Consider the following 22,217-nt stretch of genomic DNA (forward strand, 5'->3'; position numbering starts at 1 on the left):
CCCCCTCAATTCCTCACTCCCCCTCATATATCTCTCTCTGTCTCTCTCTCTCGGTCTCTCTCTCGAACTCCCTCTTTCCTCTTAAATACTGAAATACAAAATTAGCTGAAAAGAACATCTATTAAATGTTGAATCAATCTTTATTTTCAGTTTGTCTTTATGCACAAAGCTATAATCTACTTTTAAAATACATCATGTTTATAAATTCCCCAAAATAGGGAAGTGTAATCATCCATCTGTATCCTTTGTCACAATGTCACACCATTACATTCATTTCCTGTGGAACATGATGTGTCATATAAAGATCTTTGATCCTTCCCTTTCCCAGTCTGGATGGGCAGTTTGTATGCTTTACAGGATCAGTAAAAGATCAAAGTTAAATAATTTCAGAAGGTTAAAGAAAATCGATTATTATTGATCAGATATTGTTGTGCTATTAATAAACTCATCATGGCAAACTACAACATTCCTCAAGGTCTTCTCTTCACATTCTTGATTTTGCTTCCATGTAAGTACATTTCCTTCTTACAGTTAAACCACAAAAATTTCCTTCATCGAGTCTGAATAGAAAAGGAGAATTTCATTTTGTAATCGTAAAACATAATGTGCATGATTGGACAAAGTACTTCTAAGTTCAGGAGTATTAGTTCAGCTCAGTAATGTGTAGTTTTACTTTTAATAAAGATCATCTCATCATTCACTTGTAGCCTGGTGTTGGCTTAGCGGTTAGGGTGGTGGCTTGTAATCCGAGTCCTGAGTTCAAGCCCCGTTTTCCTTTGAATTAACACCAGGGGGGTTTAATCAGCCTGTCATCCTTCAGAGTTCGGTGAAATGAGCACCAGCACACTGGTAATAGGGGCACTGCATCAGCAGCATAGTTGTGCCCCAAACCGATGATACAACCAGCAGCCAAAAAGGCAGCACATGATGGGAACCGTTTACTTGTCATTGTTCTTCAACACACTCAATTGTTTTGATCAGCCACTTCTTTGTTGTTCCAGAAGAACTTTAAATACCCTCACAAGGAGTAGTTGGATCTGAATTACAAAGATTGAGAAACTTTTTGCAGTTTCCTCATGTATATTCCATGGAAACTTTTATCATCCTCACTTAGAGGTTCATCCTTGCTTGTTCTGACTCTTGTTATTATAGACATTCTTGTTATTACCCCACTCACACAAAGTGAAAACCAGGGTTAAGCAATTGGTTCATGTCTGTCCGTATGTCTGTCTATCTCATCAGTTTAGGATTGAGGAACAGCTTATTTAAATTGAATGTGATATTTTGAACACGAATCGGAAAATAAATAAGAAGACAGGTCTCGCATTTTTACTGTGCTTTGGCTCTGAATTTGTCCTGATCACACATGTGCAGAGAAGTGAGATTATTTTTTTGCTCTATCTGCCTGTCTGTCTGTCAAACAAACTTGAACAAAATTGAACAAACAGGAAACTGACTTTTTATGGATGTTATAAATGACTCGAATCACTAATTGAATGCGTTAGATGGGGTGGCATCATAGGACCTGGGGAAATGCCGGTAAAACACGGAATGTATTTATTTATTCATACGCCTTAAACCTCTTTAAGCCTTAATTAAAATTTAATTACACACTTGAAGACTGTATAACACAAATCGCCTTCATTTTACAAACAAGAATGAGAAGGGCACTCGGTAGAGTGCAAACCTCCACCACGTAATGCCTGATCCATGAGAACATACTCGACCCAATAAATTTTTGAAATATGCTATACAGCACTGTATCGTTTTTGGCCCTATCTCTCAATGGTGAAACATCACTTAAAAAATTAAATAATTCTCGTATCCAGATCTTCACCAAAATCGAATCATTTCGTCCTTTTGACACACCCAACCTGCCGACCAAGTTTCATCCGAATCCGTCCAAACTTTTTGAGATATCGTGCTATATATCGTTTTTGGCCCTGTCTCTCAATGGTGAGGAATCACTTTTAAATTCTAGTAGTCGGATCCAGATCCGGAGCTTCACCACAATCTAATCAATTCGTCCTTGTTACCACCAAGTTTCATTTGGATCCGTCCACAACTTTTTGAGATATCCTGCACCCAGACAGACAAACAAAAAGACAAGCCGGTAGGCGGAGATGGGTCACCGAGCATGGAAACTATAAGATATATAATAGAGCAAAACGGATGTCATATAGTGGATAGGGAATCACCTTAAGATTATGCATATCAAATCTCATCCAGTTCCATTTACTGATAACTACTAAATCTATTTGAATGAAATCCATTTGAATGAAAAGTACCGAAAATGCGGTTTGAAATCGGAAATCCCCAAAGTTCGAGGGGGTGCTGTGGGTGAACAAAGATCTAAATCGAAAATCCGGCTCGATCGTTTGTGCACAATGTTTTCCAGACGATTAGTGTGAATTTTCATGACCATCCGACCATAACCCTGGGAGGAGTAGCATTTGGCGCGAAGGCACCTCCAGCTCTCACATTTTATCGATTTTTGCACTAATTGACCTTTGACCCCTGACCTAAGCAAAATCGGTCAATATGTCCTGAAGCAAAGTTGTAGTACTCATTGAGTACCATGAACCTGCAAAGTTTCATTCGTATCGATGCACTCACCTGGTCGCTCAGGGGCCTTCAATTTTCGCCAATTTTCGTGCATACCCTAATTGTAGGGGGCGCTGCGGGTAAAGTATTCCATATATCACAAAAACCGGAATATATTTGATAGAGCATCACCTGTAGATCATTCATGCTAAATTTCATAACCCTATGTGGGATAATGGCTTTCGGGATTGATTTTGCGTGAACGGTACCGATTTTGAAGGTTTTTCGGTTGTTGCTAGGGAACCAAAGTGTCCCTAGCAACCATCACAATTTCCAAATCACGAGGTCAAAAGATGTACCTCCCACCCGAGTTTGGTCAAAATGGGCCCACGTTTACTACCAATTATGCTGATGACAAACGAACAAACATCCAAACAAAATTACTGACAATAAGGGTCACCTATTTTGGTGACCCAACAAACAAACATCCAAACAAACAGACAGAATTACTGACAATAAGGGTCACCTATTTCGGCGACCCAACAAACAAACAAACAAACAGAGGGGTGAAAACAAAACCTCCTTCACCTTCGGTGGTGGAGGGTACGATGCAATATATCGATATATAGTATTGGAGGGCATGACATGTGTTTTGGGATGAAGAAGTAACTGCTAATATGACTATGTACTATGCTGATTGACACTGCCATCGATGGTTATCAATAAAGCCTCCATCTCCTAAACATGGGCCATCAACACAATAACCCCCTCAAACCATCCAACATCATATCCATCAACTCATCTTTATTGTTGTTGTTGTCATCATCATCATATTACTGGATCTCGTTTATCATCATTATTATTGCAGGGAAATTTCATGATTTTAATAACCCAATAAAATTAACTTTATTTTATATTCTACAAGCAGGGTTTACGCAGGTTGTGGGGTGGGGGGGGGGAGTGCACTGAGAAGTGGGAGAATCATGAGAGCCAGAAGGGCTAAGAATGGAGTAGGTGGATTGGGGGCAGGAGAAGCAATGGCTTACCACAGCATGGAGGAGGGGGGGGGGACTGTGTTGGGGACAGGAGAGGCAGAACACCAATAGGTGTAGGGGTCTTAAGGGTCTTCAATTCAAGTGTCTTGGGGTCTTTAGTGTCTGAGTCATAAGGGTCTTTGAAGTCTTAAGAATCTTTGGGGTCTTAAGGGGTCTTCATGAGTCTTAGGGATCTGAAACCGTCTTTGGGGTCAAAATGGTCTTTGGGTATTCGGGGATTTAAAGAGTCTTAATTGTGTTCAGAGAATTCAATGGTCTTAATCTCTCTAATTCTAATCTCTCAAGCACGTAAAAAAAACAAGAGGTCTTGTGGTTCTTCGGGGTCTTTAAAGGCTGAGGTTGTGCATGAGAACACACTTACAGTAGGACAACCCCAGGTCGGACTTAGTCTGTGTGCCAAATTTGGTGGTTGTCAGTCCAGCGGTCCTTGTAAAAAATGCAAAGACAGACAGACAGACAGACAGACTACGGATGAATATTATTTATTATATATACATCCTCAAGGGATGGGCATGACATGGCGATTGCAAATAGGAACATATTGTGCACCACTTACCGTAGCACGAAAACGATGAACATATTATTTATTTAGTTAGATTCCAATTGTGCGTGTATTCAGGCCAGCTGTGCAGTGAGCCAATTGGTGGAAGACAGTCACACAGCTCGACTAATTAGGTGTGCTTGCCTTTGGCCATGTTATATGTCAAGTGATATCTGTTAACGAATGAGATTGCATATGATTGAAAAAGCCAGAAAAGTGATCTTTAAAGGCTCAGGTGGTGGACGAAAATACCCTAAGGACAATCCTCGGATCAGACTTGGGCTGTATGCCAAATTTGGTGGTTGTCGGTCCAGTGGACCTTGCAAAAAACGAGAACAAACAATCAGACAAACAGACAGATAGACATCCGATGAATCTAATTTATTCGATATACAGGAAAATAAGCTTGGAGTTGGCTTGACCGTGAATGTTGCTGGCTGAAGATCTGAGGACTGAGTCTGAGCCCCTGTTGGACTGTTAAATAACACCAGGTGATTTGATTCAGCCTGTCAACCATCTGAGTACCAGCTTACTAGAAACAGGGAGCACTGCATCAGCGACACAGCCACACTCCCAGCAAATGATGCAACCAGCAGCCACAGGTTCCATGCAAAATAATAATGCAGGAAAATAACACTTTATTTACGTTTTTAATCACTATTTTATTCATATTAATAAATATCGCCAAAACAATGCACAAACATGTTGATTAGGGGAGCAGTTTGGAAAAGTTTAAAGTTGAAGTCCTGAACCCTATTTTCCCCATTACCCCCTAAGTTTGCGCATTGCCAATTTGTGGTTATTGGGATTATCAAGGTTGTAACCCCCTTGAATGACAAGGCCCTCCTTCAAACACTTCAGCATTGAGTGGGGTATCATGTTCAATGAACTCTCTGTTTTATCTTGTGCATTTCAATTGATTGAATATTTCGACTTTCCAACTTCCTTCGTTACTCAGATTATCTGACTTGAAATTGTCGGAAGGTTTTTAGCCAGCTTCAAAATGTCCTCCAGTGTTGACTTCATTACTTCTCTGATGGACTCAAAATAAGGGGGGAAAGAAGGAAAGAAATGAAGAAAGCTGATATCATCACTCAGATACTCTTGCGAGTCTCATCTGGCTTCTTCAGAATCCTCCCAAAAAGGCTACTTGAGTTGACATTGTACAAACAATCTCACAACATTGGACCATCAGGATCTGACCAATAATTTAGTCAAACTCCTTCTCATAAGCAAGTTTGAGAAACATCATTATAAAGGTTGAAGAGGAAACAAAATTCAGAACTAAAACTTGAGAATTTGTATTTCTCATCCAGATCTTAAATTTCGATAAATACTGTTGGAGTATAGAAAGATATTCCCTCTCTGGGGTGGACTGGTCTATAAAGTTGAGAATTTAATTCTCTTTCCAGAATTGGGAGCAGTGTGATCTTCTGGAGATGTAGGCAGCTGTAGATCGGCTAAGCTCATGCCTCATCTGTTGAGGTTTGTGGAATAGCTAGTACACTGAACGGATCACAACGTAGCGGCCAAAAAGACGCAAAACATGTATACATGGGGTGGACAAGATGGGCACAGAAGGAAACTCTCAGGAGGGAAAACTGGAAAATGGAATGGATGAACCTATTAAATAGATAGGAAGTGGAGTGGATGAACCTATTAAATGGATAGATAGTGGAGTGGATGAACCTTTAAATGGATAGGAAGTGGAGTGGATGAACCTATTAAATGGATAGGAAGTGGAGTGGATGAACCTATTAAATACACAGTAAGTGGAGTGGATGAACCTATTAAATACACAGTAAGTGGAGTGGATGAACCTATTAAATACACAGTAAGTGGAGTGAATGAACCTATTAAATACACAGTAAGCGGAGTGGATGAACCTATTAAATGGATAGTAAGTGGAGTGGATGAACCAATGAAATACACAGTAAGTGGAGTGGATGAACCTATTAAATACACAGTAAGTGGAGTGGATGAACCTCGTAAATAGATAGCAAGTGGAGTGGATGAACCAATGAAATACACAGAAAGTGGAGTGGATGAACCTATTAAATGGATAGGCAGTGGAGTGGATGAACCAATTTGAATGGATAGTAAGTGGAGTGGATGAACCTTATGTGGAATAGGCAAAGCCTAGAAGCGAACGTAGAATTCTTTTTACATTCGCTTCTTAAATATATCAAATTAAAGTCTTTTTGCTCTGAAAAAATAAATATTACCTAAACATTACCTTCACAACAACAACTACACCGCCATGAACAGGATCACATCTGAAAAAAAAAATCCTCAACATTACTTTCACACTGACAACTACACTGCCAAGAACAGCATCTCATCTAAAAAAATATTACCTCAACATTACCTTCACAACAACAACTACACCGCCTAAAACAGGATCTCATCTGAAAAAAAAAAAAATTTCCTCAACAACGACAACTACACCGCCTAGAACAGAATCTCATCTAAAACAAGGACAAATGTGTCCAAGAGCAGCGTCCTAAAGGTTTTGTCGGCTAAAAAAAACAAACAAACAAAAAAAACAAAACAAAAAAAAACAAAACAAAAAAACAACTTCCGATATTTTGTCACGTGCCTTGATTAAGCCAATAGCGAGACCCGTCATAGTGTATTTACGAAATATAGTGTATTTACAAAATAAATAGTGTATTTAGGAAATTCAATACATTAAATGGAATAATCTATAAATAGTAATGTGAACTTTTCAAAACTTTAAAGCAAATGTCCGAATATATTTAAAAGTTCATGATAGACGCTCTCAAAAGGCACCCTCAATACGAGGATGTATACAGGTGCTTAGAATTTAAGGACATCCGGATAAGGTATATAAAAGAGCCGAGTCCTAATATAAAGGTTTTGTCTTAAGAAGAAGAACATCAACAACAACAACAACAACAACAACAACAACAACAACAACAACAACAACAACAACAACAACAACAACGCCGAGCTCTCTTAGAGCAGTGTTCGCTACGTGAGACGCTGCTAAAAATAAATACCAGAAGCGAACATAGTATTCTTGTTACATTCGCTTCTGACTTAACCTATAACTTGTTCACAACTGTATACGCAATTTCCGGTTACTTCGGCCTGGATTCGGGATCAGCGATCAAATAATGTAAATCACGATAAAAAATTATTTTTTGATTATGTGGGAGATATCTTTATTAAAATCAGTGGAGGAAATATTCACCATGTCTGATATTATTTGGGTCTTTCATGTCTTCGGCGATGCCTTTATCTCCCGGCATGCATCATTCTCCATGACAAAAACCGGAAACAAAAAAAAACCAGAAGCAAAAAAAAAAAAAAACGGAAGCAAAAGGGTCATAGCCAATGACACAGATTCACAATTGCCAGGGTATTGTGTTGTTTTTGTTGTTTCCTATTCTCTCATGTGCATGCGTTAAGTAATAATCACAAGATAGAAATAAAACCCAATCGTGTTTATACACCGCACAGCGTTTAAAAACAACCGGAAGCAAAAGGTCATAGCCAACGACACGGATTCCAAATCGCCAGGGGCAGTGCCATATATAAAGAGAGTCTGGCCAACTATTGTCTCGATCATGCTGCGCTCTGATTGGTCAATACCCGGTCACGTGCGTTGCTGGCGCCATGTTGCAGCCCACTTCAACGCGAGTGAATCTTGGAGCGAAATTAGAATTGTTTTCGCCGTCTTTTCACGTTTTCTCGTCAGATTTTGACTTTTCGATGACACAATGGTGTGCTGTGCGTCCCGGGCAATACGTGCAAATGCACCGCTTCCCCAGGGACCCGGAAAGACGTCGCCGTTGGGCCGTAAATGTGAAAAGGAAGAACTGGACTCCACACGACAATGCCTACCTTTGTGCGGTAAGTAGCAGCAGTTTGCAGTTCCCATCCGACGTCGGATCGGAGTATCTAGGTTAAAGTCAGATTGAATGAATGCCTGTCGGATCGGATCAGATGGGAGCACTGAAACAGCTCAGAATCCAAAAGAATGAGACGTAATCTGATGCCGAAATTTCACTAATGTGTAAGTAGCCAACACCAGATTTGCAATATATCCGATCCGATACACACCACTAGCCATAAGTAACTTTCTTACATTGGTTTTATCCATATTAGCTTAGGAAATAGTGTTTGCAGTTTTTCCGTAAAATTCAATCCCTTCAACTGACAACGGTCATCAAGTGGAACAAAATGCACTGATAACATAGCTGGATGACTGCAGCTGCGAACTGTTTTTCATTTCTAATCTTTATCTGATGTATATTTCCCCGGGATTCCCGGCGTAAGTTTCTCTGGAAATCGTTCCCACATTTTGACCAGGAATCTCAGGAATTTCCCGTCCCGGGGTTCTCGACTGCAAATCGTATTTGGAAACTTTCATCGACTTCGAACTGACTGTCAACACGCACTTCAATTTTCCGTTTTTTTGTTTTTTTCAGAAGCATTTCGACGACAGCCAGTATGAAAACAGGAGGGTTGATAGTTCAAGACCACTCGAGCACAATGCCGTCCCGACTGTCTTCCCGCATATTGTGCCCGTCACGAAAAGGAAGCCGAGGAAACGACCCCACGACGAGACGACACCACAGAAGGAGCCCGTCCCAGATCACACATACGCAAAACAAGACATGCCTGTGAATGATGATGACAACCAAGATGTCCAACTCGTTGACCTTGCCTCCGATGCACCTGTAACGCCGGCTGAAACAGACAAGGGTCCTGACTACGATGCCAAGATCGCAGCAGTGGAGGTGAAAGTGGTCTCTCTCAAGTGGCGGTTACATGAGGCACAGTGGGACAAATGCAAACAAGCCAGGGAGCTCGTCACTGAAGGCGAATGTCCAGAAAGTTTTCAACCTCGATCAGATCAACAAGCTGTCTCGTCTCAGCACAAGGGGTACTCAGTGGTCAGCAGAAACCTACAAGAAGGCTCTGCAACTCCGGTTTGCATGTGGCAGTACCGACTACGAAGTCCTGTTGTCGCAACACCAGCCGCTGCCATCGCTTCGTTTGTTACGACGGAAGATGGAGGTTATTGCGATGGAACCTGGTATTCTTTATAAAGTGTTCGAGTTCCTCCAGCTGAAGGTTGCTTCCATGAAGGAACCGGAGCGCGAGTGCTGCCTAACGTTGGATGAAATGACAATTGAAGTGGGATTGCAGTTCAACAGATCATCCAGTAGTTTGCGAGGAAATGTAACTTTGCCAGGACATGGTGGCGCTGCAACGCGTGCTCTCGTATTCATGCTGGCTGGCATCACTTCCAGATGGAAGCAAACAATTGCCTATCAGTTTATGGGCAATTTGGTGAATGCAGCCTACTTCCAGCCACTTGTGACCGAAATCGTACAGCGGGCTCATGTCATTGGGCTCCACATCAACGCAGACACATGTGACATGGGTAGTGCCAATCGAGCAATGTTCAAGAACTTCGGACTGGTTAGTTCGAAGCACGCAGTAACAGTCAATCGAATTTCCCATCCATGAGCTGACGGCAGGTTCCTACACTTCATGTACGACGTACCGCACCTGATCTGCCTTCAAATGTCGTCAGCCTGGGGGCAATCAAGGAACTGGTGAGATTTCAGGTCAATGACGATTTGAAACTGACGCCCAATCTCGGCATGGAAATGGTGTCGAACACCGCCCATTTCGACAAAATGAAAGTGGGAAAGGCATTGAATTTTTTCAGTGAGTCGGTCAGTGCTGGGCTGCACTACCTGGTGGAAAACGAAGGTTTTGACAATGCGACTGCCTGGTTTTTGGACTTTATGAACACCTGGTTCGATCTGATGTCCAGCTGTCACCCTGCCACCGTACTCAGTAAAGCGAATACGTGTGCTTACGAGCAGGCGATCCGGCACCTTGAAGAGACGCTGGTGGTATTCGGAGGGATAGAATGTGGCAAATCGTGCAAGCCGTGGCAATCCGGTGTCATATTATCGGCCTCGTCTGTGCTCGACATTCAGAGAGAACTGCTGGCCAAGGGACACCACTTTGTGCTTACATCCAGACTCACGCAGGATTGCCTCAAGAACCTGTTTGGGTGCGTCAGATTCAAGAATCCTGTCCCAAACGCGCTGGAATTCAGACAGGCTCTGAAGCTCACAATGGTGGCGTAATTTCTAAAGTGTCCCACGTCCGGTAATTATCTCGAGGATGACTGGTCATTTTTAGCGGATTACCTCGACACTCCGAAAGAGAAACCGGCGACACCAGACGAATGTGACGAGGACACATTCAGCTATTTGATTGGAGAGCTGCCTCCTGATCCTCTCAGCAAAGCCCAAGAGAGCAGCTTGTATTACCTGGCTGGCTACTGTATCTCTTCCGTCTTCAAATCCTGGACACATTGCACCACTTGCCTGGAAGTCAGAGAGGACTGCCGAAAGTCTCTTTCGCAGGGCAGTCATGAGGCGATAACAAGGCTGAAGGAGTACAAAGAAGGCACTTTGACTCATTGCAGTGACGAGGCTTTCAAGCTGTTCAGAGAAGGAGAGAAGCAGTTCAGGATGGTGCAGGACCAGTTGAATGGGCATAACCTGGTTGAAAAACTTGTCCGTCGTCTGTCAGCTTTCTCAGTTGATATTCCCGACTGCCACGATCTGAAAACGAAGCCACTGACGAAGTTTTTCACTGTGCGTCTGTACATCTATTCCAAAGCGCAAAATTTGATCCGTGTCAGCCAGGCAAAAGTTGGTACTGCCAGTCAACTCGGCAGCAAGAGCGCGGCAATGAGAGCGTGTGTTAAAAAAATTAAGTATAACTGAGCTTGGTGTCAGTTGTTCGTATTAACCCCTTCAGGACGGGAGGCGGCCATAACCGCCTGGCGGTTATAGCCACCTCCCGTCCTGAAGGGGTCAAGTCATATGGAGAAGAACCGAAGATGGTTTTGACTTTTAACCCCTTATGGACGGGTGACGGCTATAACCGCTATTGCTATAGCGGTTCTCGCCGTCTACCGTCCTGGCCATCTATAGCCATCTACCGTACTTTTTCGTTTTATGAATCTTGTACTCTGTAATTCTGGGTCACGTTTCGTTTAATTCATCCTGAGGAGCTCTTCGAACCATGGTTGGCTTTGCTGAACTGGTCTATTTTGCGCGAGATTTCTAGCCTCTGTGGTTCGTGCGATACACTGGTTTCCATAGATTCAGGCAAGAAATCTTGTACAGTCAAGAAATAGATTAGTCCGTCCTCAGTATGCGACTTGTGGTATTATGCCACCTCAGTTATTTTTGGGTGGGTTTATCAGCATCCAGAATACACCAACTTGTAGAGCGACTTATTGTCGAGGGAAGCTCAAAATTTGAAGTCGAAACTCCCATTACTTTTTGTGTAAGAAGGAAAATGCCAGTTTATATCGTGCCACGCGTATGCTCCCGCAGAGCCAGAATCATGCTGGCTGGGATGCAATATGGCGTCTGCCAAGCCAGTTGGCCAGACTCTCTTTATATACGGCACTGGCCAGGGGTATTGTGTTGTTGTTGTTGTTGTTGTTTCCTATTTTCTCATGTGCACGCGTTAAGTATGAAGCTCACTGCGTTCGCTATTAAATAGATAGTAAGTGGAGTGGATGAACCGATTTGAATGGATAGTAAATGGTGTGCATGAACTTATTAAATGGAGAGGAAATGGAGTGGATGAACCTATTTGAATGGATAGCAAGTGGAGTGGATGAACCTATTAAATAGAGAGTAAGTGGAGTGGATGAACCGATTTGAATGGATAGTAAATGGTGTGCATGAACCGATTTGAATGGATAGTAAATGGTGTATGACCGTTTTTACAGCCATTTTTCCCTGCTGTGCAGGGGTTTGGCTTTTTCTTGAGGCAATGTTTTATGGCCGGATGCCCTTCCTGACGCCAACCCTGGTCGCCTCTTACGACACACAGGGATATGGTACACCTATTCTAACCGGGGCATACACCGGGACCAGTACACTGGCACTCATTTCGCCGACCTCGGAAGGATGACAGGCTGAGTCAACCCCCTGGTGATAATTCAGCAGCCAACGGGACTTGAACTCAGGACCCTTGGATCCCAAGCCGCCACCCTAACCAATAAGCCAACACCAGGCTTGGATAGTAAATGGTGTGCATGAACCTATTAAATGGAGAGTAAATGGAGTGGATGAACCGAATTGAATGGATAGCAAGTGGAGTGGATGAACCTATTAAATAGATAATAAGTGGAGTGGATGAACCTATTAAACTGATAGTAAGTGGAGTGGATGAACCTATTAAATAGATGGTAAGTGGAGTGGATGAACCTATTAAATAGATGGTAAGTGGAGTGGATGAACCTATTGAATAGATAGTAAGTGAAGTGGATGAACGTGTTGAATGGATAGTCAGTGGAGTGGATGAACCTTTTAAATAGATAGAAAATGGAGTGGATGAACCCATTAAATAGATAGTAAGTGGTGTGAATGAACTTATTAAATAGATAGTAAGTGGAGTGAATGAACCTAATAGATAGTCAGTTAAGTGGATGAACCTATTTGAATGGATCGTAAGTGGAGTGGATGAACCTATGAAATAGAGAGTAAATGGAGTGGATGAACCAATTAAATACACAGTAAGTGGAGTGAATGAACCTATGAAATACATAGTAAGTGGAGTGGATGAATGTATTAAATAGATAGTAAGTGGAGTGGATGAACCTATTAAATAGATAGTAAGTGGAGTGAATGAACCAATTAAATAGATAGTAAGTGAAGTGGATGAACCTGTTGAATGGAGAGTCAGTGGAGTGGATGAACCTTTTAAATAGATAGTAAATGGAGTGAATGAACCCATTAAATAGATAGTAAGTGGAGTGAATGAACCTATTAAATAGATAGTAAGTGAAGTGGATGAACCTATTAAATAGATAGTAAGTGGAGTGAATGAACCAATTAAATAGATAGTAAGTGAAGTGGATGAACCTGTTGAATGGAGAGTCAGTGGAGTGGATGAACCTTTTAAATAGATAGTAAATAGAGTGAATGAACCCATTAAATAGATAGTAAGTGGAGTGAATGAACCTATTAAATAGATAGTAAGTGAAGTAGATGAACCTATTAAATAGATAGTAAGTGGAGTGGATGAACCAATTAAATCGTTAGTAAGTGAAGTGGATGAACCTGTTGAATGGATAGTCAATGGAGTGGATGAACCTTTTAAATAGATAGTAAATGGAGTGAATGAACCCATTAAATAGATAGTAAGTGGAGTGGATGAACCTATTAAATAGATAGTAAGTGGAGTGAATGAACCTAATAGATAGTCAGTTAAGTGGATGAACCTTTTAAATAGTCAGATGAGTGGATGAACCTATTAAATAGATAGTCAGTGGAGTGGATGAACCTATTAAATAGATAGTCAGTGGAGTGGATGAACCTATTAATTAGATAGTCAGTGGAGTGGATGAACCTAGTAAATAGATAGCAAGTGGAGTGGATGAACCAATGAAATACACAGTAAGTGGAGTGGATGAACCTATTGAATGGATAGCAAGTCGTGTGGATGAACCTATTTGAATGAATCGTAAGTGGAGTGGATGAACCTATGAAATAGAGAGTAAGTGGAGTGAATGAACCTATGAAATACATAGTAAGTGGAGTGGATGAACGTATTAAATAGATAGTAAGTGTAGTGAATGAACCTATGAGATACACAGTAAGTGGAGTAGATGAACCTATCAAATAGATAGTAAGTGGAGTGAATGAACCGATGAAATGCACAGTAAGTGGAGAAGATGAACGTATTAAATAGATAGTAAGTGGAGTGGATGAACCTATTAAATAGATAGTAAGTGGAGTGAATGAACCTATGAAATACATCGTAAGTGGAGTGGATGAACCTATTAAATACACACTAAGTGGAGTAGATAAACCTATTATAGAGATAGTAAGTGGAGTGGATGAACCTAGTAAATAGATAGCAAGTGGAGTGGATGAACCAATGAAATACACAGTAAGTGGAGTGGATGAACCTATTAAATGGATAGCAAGTGGAGTGGATGAACCTATTTGAATGGATAGTAAGTGGAGTGGAGGAACCTAATAAATATAGAGTAAATGGAGTGGATGAACCTATTTAATCGAGAGTAAATGGAGTGGATGAACCCATTAAATACACAGTAAGTGGAGTGAATGAACCTATGAAATACATAGTAAGTGGAGTGGATGAACGTATTAAATAGACAGGAAGTGGAGTGAATGAACCTATGAAATACATCGTAAGTGGAGTGGATGAACCTATTTGAATGGATAGTAAGTGGAGTGGATGAAACTATTAAATAGATAATAAGTGGCGTGGATGAACCTATTTGAATGGATAGTAAGTCGAGTGAATGAACCTATTAAATAGATAGTAAGTAGTGTGAATGAACCTATTAAATACACAGTAAGTGGAGTGGATGAACCTAACAAATAGATAGTAAGTGGAGTGAATGAACCTATGAAATGCATAGTAAGTGTAGTGGATGAACCTATTAAATACACAGTAAGTGGAGTAGATGAACCTATTAAAGAGATAGTGAGTGGAGTGGATGAACCTATTTGAATGGATAGTAAGTGGAGTGGTTGAACCTATTAAATAGATAGTAAGTGGAGTGGATGAACCTATGGAATACATCGTAAGTGGAGTGGATGAACCTATTCAAGAGATAGTAAGTGGAGTGGATAAACCTATTAAAGAGATAGTAAGTGGAGTGGATAAACCTATTAAAGAGATAGTAAGTGGAGTGGATGAACCTATTAAATAGATAGTAAGTGGAGTGGATGAACCTATTCAATACACAGTAAGTAGAGTGGATGAACCTATTAAATACACAGCAAGTGGAATGAATGAACCTCATAGATAGTCAGTGAAGTGGATGAACCTTTTACATAGATAGTCAGTTGAGTCGATGAACCTATTAAATAGATAGTCAGTGGAGTGGATGAACCTATTAATTAGATAGTCAGTGGAGTGGATGAACCTAGTATATAGATAGCAAGTGGAGTGGATGAACCAATGAAATACACAGTAAGTGGAGTGGATGAACCTATTGAATGGATAGCAAGTGGAGTGGAAGAACCTATTTGAATGGATAGTAAGTGGAGTGGATGAACCTATTAAATAGAGTAAATGGAGTGGATGAACCTATTAAATACACAGTAAGTGGAGTGAATGAACCTTTGAAATACATAGTAAGTGGAGTGGATGAATGTATTAAATAGATAGTAAGTGGAGTGAATGAACCTATGAAATACACAGTAAGTGGAGTAGATGAACCTATTAAATAGATAGTAAGTGGAGTGAATGAACCGATGAAATACACAGTAAGTGGAGTAGATGAACGTATTAAATAGATATTAAGTGGAGTGGATGAACCTATTAAATACACAGTAAGTGGAGTGGATGAACCTATCAAATAGATAGTAAGTGGAGTGGATGAACCTGTTGAATGGATAGTATGTGGAGTGGATGAACCTTTTAAATAGATAGTAAGTGGAGTGGATGAACCTATTCAATACACAGTAAGTAGAGTGGATGAATCTATTAAATACACAGCAAGTGGAATGAATGAACCTCATAGATAGTCAGTGAAGTGGATGAACCTTTTACATAGATAGTCAGTTGAGTCGATGAACCTATTAAATAGATAGTCAGTGGAGTGGATGAACCTATTAATTAGATAGTCAGTGGAGTGGATGAACCTAGTATATAGATAGCAAGTGGAGTGGATGAACCAATGAAATACACAGTAAGTGGAGTGGATGAACCTATTGAATGGATAGCAAGTGGAGTGGAAGAACCTATTTGAATGGATAGCAAGTGGAGTGGATGAACCTATTGAATGGATAGCAAGTGGAGTGGATGAACCTATTGAATGGATAGCAAGTGGAGTGGATGAACCTATTGAATGGATAGCAAGTGGAGTGAATGAACCTATTAAAGAGATAATAAGTGGAGTAGATGAACCTATTTGAATGGATAGTAAGTGGAGTGGATGAACTTATTTGAATGGATAGTAAGTGGAGTGGATGAACCTATTAAATAGATCGCAAGTGGAGTGGATGAACCTATGAAACAGATAGCAAGTGGAGTGAATGAACCTATTGAATGGATAGCAATTGGAGTGGATGATCCTATTAAAGAAATAACAAGTAGAGTGGATGACCCTATTAAATAGATAGTCAGTGAAGTGGATGATCCCATTTAATAAATAATAAGTAGAGTGGATTATTCCATTAAATAAATAATAAGTAGAGTGGATGCCCCTATTAAATGGATAGTAAGTGGAGTGGATGAGCCTATTAATTAGATAGTAAGTGGAGTGGATGACCCTATTAAATAGATAGTAAGTAGAGTGGATGAAGCCATTAAACAAATAATAAGTGGAGTGGATGAACCTATTAAATAAGTTGTAAGTAAAGTGGATGAATCAATTAAATAAATTGTCAGCAGAGTGGATGAACCCATTAAATAAATTGTAGGTGGAGTGGATGAATCTATTAAGAATATTGTAAGTCGAGCGGAAGAACTTGTTATGTATAAAGCTTATTCTAACCACTCATTAACTGACTGACTCACTTATTGACAGACTGACTGATCTTAAAGTTCGGAGCCTTCCTGGTGATGTTTGAAAGCTGAAATTTTGCCCTCCCATGGACATCGAAGCCGTAACATCAGGAAAAGTAACAGAACTATTGGAAGGCATTTGTAAATGAAAATATAAACAAATGGAAATCAAAAAAAATGAAAAAAAAAAACAAATGCCGGTGAGTGACCCGAGACAATTGGGAAGCACGGTAATTTTGCGCACTGACCGACATCAAAGCCAATAAGTGAGGAAAATCACAGAACCATTAGAAAGCATCTGCGAAGGAAAATATAAATAAATGAAAAAAAAAAGAAAAAAATAAATGAAAGAAAAAAGAAAAAAAGAAAGTGAAGACGGTCCAGACGGCATCAGCCCACGTGTCCTCAAAGCCTGCTCTTCTGCTCTTGCTCACCCTCTCTCTGTTCTATTCACCCTCTCATTTTCCCAAGGTCATCTGCCATCTGCTTGGAAATCTGCTAACATCACTGCCCTGCATAAAAAGGTGCAAAAACAGATCCCTGTAACTACAGACCAATCAGCCTTCTCCGAATCATCAGCAAGGTTATGGAATCCATCATCGCTTCAGACATGAAATCCTTCCTCTTCTCCAATGGCTTGATTTCCAATCATCAATTTGGTTTCAGACAAGGTCACTCTACCCTGGATATGCTGCTTCTGCTCTCCCATCAATGGATGGAGGTCCTCAATGCCAGACAGGAAATCCGAGCCGTATCCCTGGACATATCACGTGCTTTTGACACAGTCTGGCACCCTGCACTACTCACCAAACTCTCTTCCCATGGTATTCAAGGCCATCTCCACTCATGGCTCGCAGACTTCCTCTCCTGTCGCAGTCAACGTGTGGCCCTAAATGGAGTTCTTTCATCCCCTCTTCCTGTGCAGGCTGGAGTTCCTCAAGGTAGCGTTCTGGGCCCTGTTCTTTTTCTGGTTTTCATCAATGATCTCTCGGACTCTCTGTAAAATCCTCTATTTCTCTTTGCCGACGACTCCACCCTCTGCCGTACCATCTGTCATCCCTCAGACCGGCAAGCAGCAGCTTCTTCGCTCACTGCAGATCTGGATAAAATCACAAACTGGTCCAACACGTGGAACATGTCTTTCAATCCAGACAAATCTCACACTCTCACTATGTCTCTTCGAAAGGACCGTTTAGAAACCCCCCCCCCATCCACTTTCTCAACAATCCTCTGGAAGAAGTCTTTTCTTTCAAGCTTCTGGGTCTCACTATCTGCCATGACCTTTCCTGGGAAATTCACATTTCCAACCTCGCATCAAAAGCCAGTCGCCGACTGGGAATCCTCCGTCGTGCAAAGTCCTTCCTAGGCCCTCTTGAGCTCCTGACCACTTACAAAGCTTTTGTCCGTAGCCTGATGGAGTACTGCTCTCCCCTCTGGGCTGGTGCTCCTGCCTCCCACCTTTCTCGGCTTCACGCTGTCAAAACCAGGGCATTTAAGATCATCGGCATCTCCCGCAATGAAGCTGAGTCTTTGGGCCTCTCACTCAATCACCGCAGGTTGGTCGGTGGTCTTTCTGTCTTCTACAGACTCCTCTCCAGCCTTGCCCCCCCTGCTCTCTCTGCGATTTGTCCCCACCACATTTCCACAGGGCGCTCAAGGTCCGCCAACAACCCCCTTCTGCTAAAACTACCAAAATCACGAATCACTGCTCATCTCCACTCTTTCATTCCTCTTTTTTCCCGCCTTTGGAATAAACTTCCTCACTCTATTCTTTCCCATTCTTCCCTCCAGGCTTTCAAAACAGCTGTTCACCACCACCTCTTATCTTCCCCCATCCAAATCCTCGATCTTTTCTACTCCCGATAATCCACCCAAGCCCACTTCCTTCAATTCCCCTGCTTTCCTTCCTGAAAGTCCCTGTAATGTCCATCTTCTCATCGCCATGTTCCCCGTCCCATCCCCATCCCTTTCCCTTCCACAGTTCACCTAATGTGTCTGTTCCCCACTGTTTTGTCCCTTCCACTCCCGCCCCTCTTGTCTCATGCCTCCTTGCTGTGAGTTGTGTGTTAGCTCTCATACGAGCCTCGACAAGGTATACAAAAAAAACAAAATGAAAAAAAAAACAAATGCAGGTGAGCGACCTGAGATAGGCTTGGTCAGGTATGGGAGCATGCACCAGAGCAGCACGTTGCTGCTTCCACTTTCCGCTGGTAATCCAGGGGCCTCCGTCTGGCCATGCCCCAGGCAGATGCCTGGCCCATCCCCATCTACTTGAGATGCCTTTCAACATATTATGCTGCAACCACGAGGCACGCGGTCATCCCATTGGCCTTCTCCGCTCATGAGCTCCCTTGCTGAGAGAATCTGGTGAGCAGAATCAGCGTCAGGAAAATGAGCCACATGTTCATACAGCTGCAGCTGATGCCCACCATGCAGGTAAAAAAATCCCATTTGAGTCTCTTTCAGCAACCGCTCGTTGGACACAATGTCCGACCAGCTATCGTCAAGGATTCTCCGAAGAGACCTGGTACCGAATCAGTTAAGTCTCCATCTCAGATCCCTGGTCAGAGTCCAAGTTTCACATCCATAGAGCAAAAATGGAAGCACCAAGGACCTGAAGACTCGAATTTCATCCTCGAGGGAGACATGAATATCACTGCCAAGGTAAGTGAATCCCTCTGTGACTTCAACATCCTCACAACAAACAGGTACAGACAAGATGGCAGCATCCAAAATGCCATTAAAAACCTGGATCTTAGTTTTGACCCAGGAAGCCCATAATCCCAATGGCTCTGATTCCTCATTCAGCACCTCAATGGCTCCAAAAACAAGATCTAGAGTCTCTGCAAGGATGACTGCATCATCTGCGAAATCAGTCAGAGATCTTCCCAAGCGATGCACTGCACCTTGATCTCTCTAACATCTTCCCCAGAATACAATCCATGCAAGCGATGATGAGTGTGGGAGCCTGTACACACCCCTAACGAACTCCAGTAATAAGTGGTAACAAGTTGGAGATGGAACCACCACATCTTACAGCACATAAAGAAAATGCAAATGAATAAAACCAATGGAGATCCACCATGAAACTACCAACCTCTCAAATAGGTGAATATATCTATTAAGCACACCCAAATCACCCTCCCCCCCCAATCTGTCCTCTATTTTATGACTTCCACCACCGAAGGTGAAGGAGGTTATGTTATTACTGCTTTCTGACTGTTAGTTTGTCTGTTTTTGTACAGGATATCTCAAAAAGTTGTGGACGGATCTGGATGAAATTTGGAAGACAGATTTGGTGTGCGACAAGGAAGAATTGATTAGATTTTGTGAAGATCTGAAACGGATCTGGATACGAGAATTATTTAATCTTTAATGTGATTCTTCACCATTGAGAGATAAGGCCAAAAACGATATAGTTCTGTATAGCAAGGATATTTCAGAAAATTGGGCCCGATATGTTCTCGTGGATCAGGCATCATGTGGTGGAGGTTTGCGCTCGACCGAGTGATCTTCTCGTTTAATCTGTTTCTTTAAAATCCGTGGTTTCAGTCAATGCGTTGATTCAATTATTTATCAAACTTACATTTCAATGAACTCAGCTGGAAATGTTTATAAATAATTATGTTAATAACTCACAATGTGTTCTTGTGTTTTCAGATGTACAACACACACGGGCTGTGGAAGAGAAATCGGTGTTTGTTCGTGTGGGTGACGCGGTCACGCTGCCATGTTTGTTCACCAGATCATGGTGGGGAGAAGGGGCTCGGATGGTATGGGACTGGAGAAACTCACACAGGGAATACTTCCTGTACCAAGACTTTCCGAATGAAGGAAACACTCGGAGGATGTTTAATAATAACAAGAACATTATCGGCCATGGAGTCACAGAAGGAGATTTTTCTCTTCTTATCTCACCTGTACGGTTTGATGATTATGGAACATTCACCTGTAACCACATAAATCTTTCCACTCACAAACTAACCAAACTCACCACGGTGAACCTCGTTACTGCTGAAGGTGAATATTTATTATGTTCATTAATAATTTAATAAAGACATGTAATTAATATAAATTAACAAAGTAAGGGTTAAAATGTGATGTTTGTTCCACACAGTGAAGAGCCCGAAGTACCCGGTACTCGAGGGTCTTGGAGCCACCCTGATGTGCAGGATCTCTGATGGGAGTGAGGGTGAGGTGGAGTGGATGAGGGGGAAACTGTCAGTAGGAAAGGGAAAGGAAATGAAACTTTCACAAATGGAGATCACTGATGGGGGACAATGGACCTGCATCGTGTCCACCATGAACAAACCTCGTCTCACCATCAATCACTTCATCAACGTCTATCAAGGTAAGTTAATTACTTAATTACCGTCATGTGATGTAATTTATCTTTAATTCTCCTTTTATTCACATTTGTGATTTAACATTAAATATTTAATTTCTCGTGTTATTAAGCATCCGATCCCCTCTCTTACAGGACCACGTGATGGTGTAAAGAGAAGTATTTTTATAACTCCAGTTAAAAGTAACATCACCTTACCATGTGTGAATGATCACAGTACTCGATGGTATAAAACAAAGGAATCACAATCTCTGATCAAGGATGGAGAGGAACAAACAAATGGGAAATTCACCATCACCGAGGATTTCTCACTTACAATCTCCGATGTTCGTCCCAAGGACTCCGGACATTACGAGTGTCGATCTGGTCGGGTTACCTATAACATATCGGTTATCACCGTCACAGGTAAGCTGCTCCACCTGTACCAATTATAACAGAACAATTGGGAGTTTGAAATCAACTTTAAAACTGTAATAATAACAAATTAACGATGAAATATTTATTTTCACCCCCAGCCCGAGTAACCCCCAAGAACGGAGTTTCTAATGGAACTGCAGTGACTTTGAACTGTGACCTTTCACATCCTGTACCCGGTGTAACGTTCGGATGGCGTCATGAAACATCTGATCGTGACGTCACAAACCAGTCCAGTTTCACTCTCTCATTTACTCCTGAACATGTAGGAACATGGATGTGTGTTCTATATGGAGACTCAGGAAGGGTCATCACAACAACTTCACAAACAATTACAGAAAGTACGTTTTGCACCTTTTGGACACGTGACTCAGCTCAAAGAGTTGATCTATAGAAGTGGAAGATACAAAACACGAATTATCATAACATTGAATCTTTCACGTTGAGTCTATGAATAATGAAAGTGATTAAATATTGTTCAATAACGTGTAACATAAACTGGATCCACAGTGTGGAGGGTACAGGGAAACAAATATCTTGTTTAATATCTTGAAAAATTCCTGAGTTTTCTTGAGTTTAAAATTCCTGAGTTTAAAACCCTCCGTTGTTGGGGGTCTAAGGGGTCTTTGAAGTCTCAAGGGTCTTCAGGTCTCAGGTGTATGGAGGGTTTTAGGGGTCTAGAGGGTCTTCAGGGTCATAGTGGTATTTGAGGTCGAAATGTCATAGAGGGTCTTAGGAGTCTTCA

General features: G+C 41.5%; 1 protein-coding gene across 1 annotated transcript in view; it reads left to right on the forward strand.

Moving 5' to 3' along the window:
• Positions 1-325: 325 nt before the first annotated feature.
• Positions 326-22,217, forward strand: part of LOC147025086 (T-cell surface glycoprotein CD4-like) — a 40,560-nt gene continuing 18,668 nt past the window's right edge. Inside the window, exons 1-5 of the mRNA XM_085885698.1 lie at positions 326-508; positions 20,374-20,733; positions 20,831-21,064; positions 21,194-21,463; positions 21,574-21,813. Coding sequence (XP_085741824.1) covers positions 451-508; positions 20,374-20,733; positions 20,831-21,064; positions 21,194-21,463; positions 21,574-21,813 — 1,162 coding nt within the window. The 5' untranslated portion in view covers positions 326-450. The remainder of the gene's footprint in view (positions 509-20,373; positions 20,734-20,830; positions 21,065-21,193; positions 21,464-21,573; positions 21,814-22,217) is intronic.

Source organism: Eptatretus burgeri, chromosome 6 (assembly GCF_056783735.1).
Source record: "Eptatretus burgeri isolate ZD-2024b chromosome 6, Ebu_testis_v1, whole genome shotgun sequence".
NCBI lineage: Eukaryota > Metazoa > Chordata > Myxini > Myxiniformes > Myxinidae > Eptatretus > Eptatretus burgeri.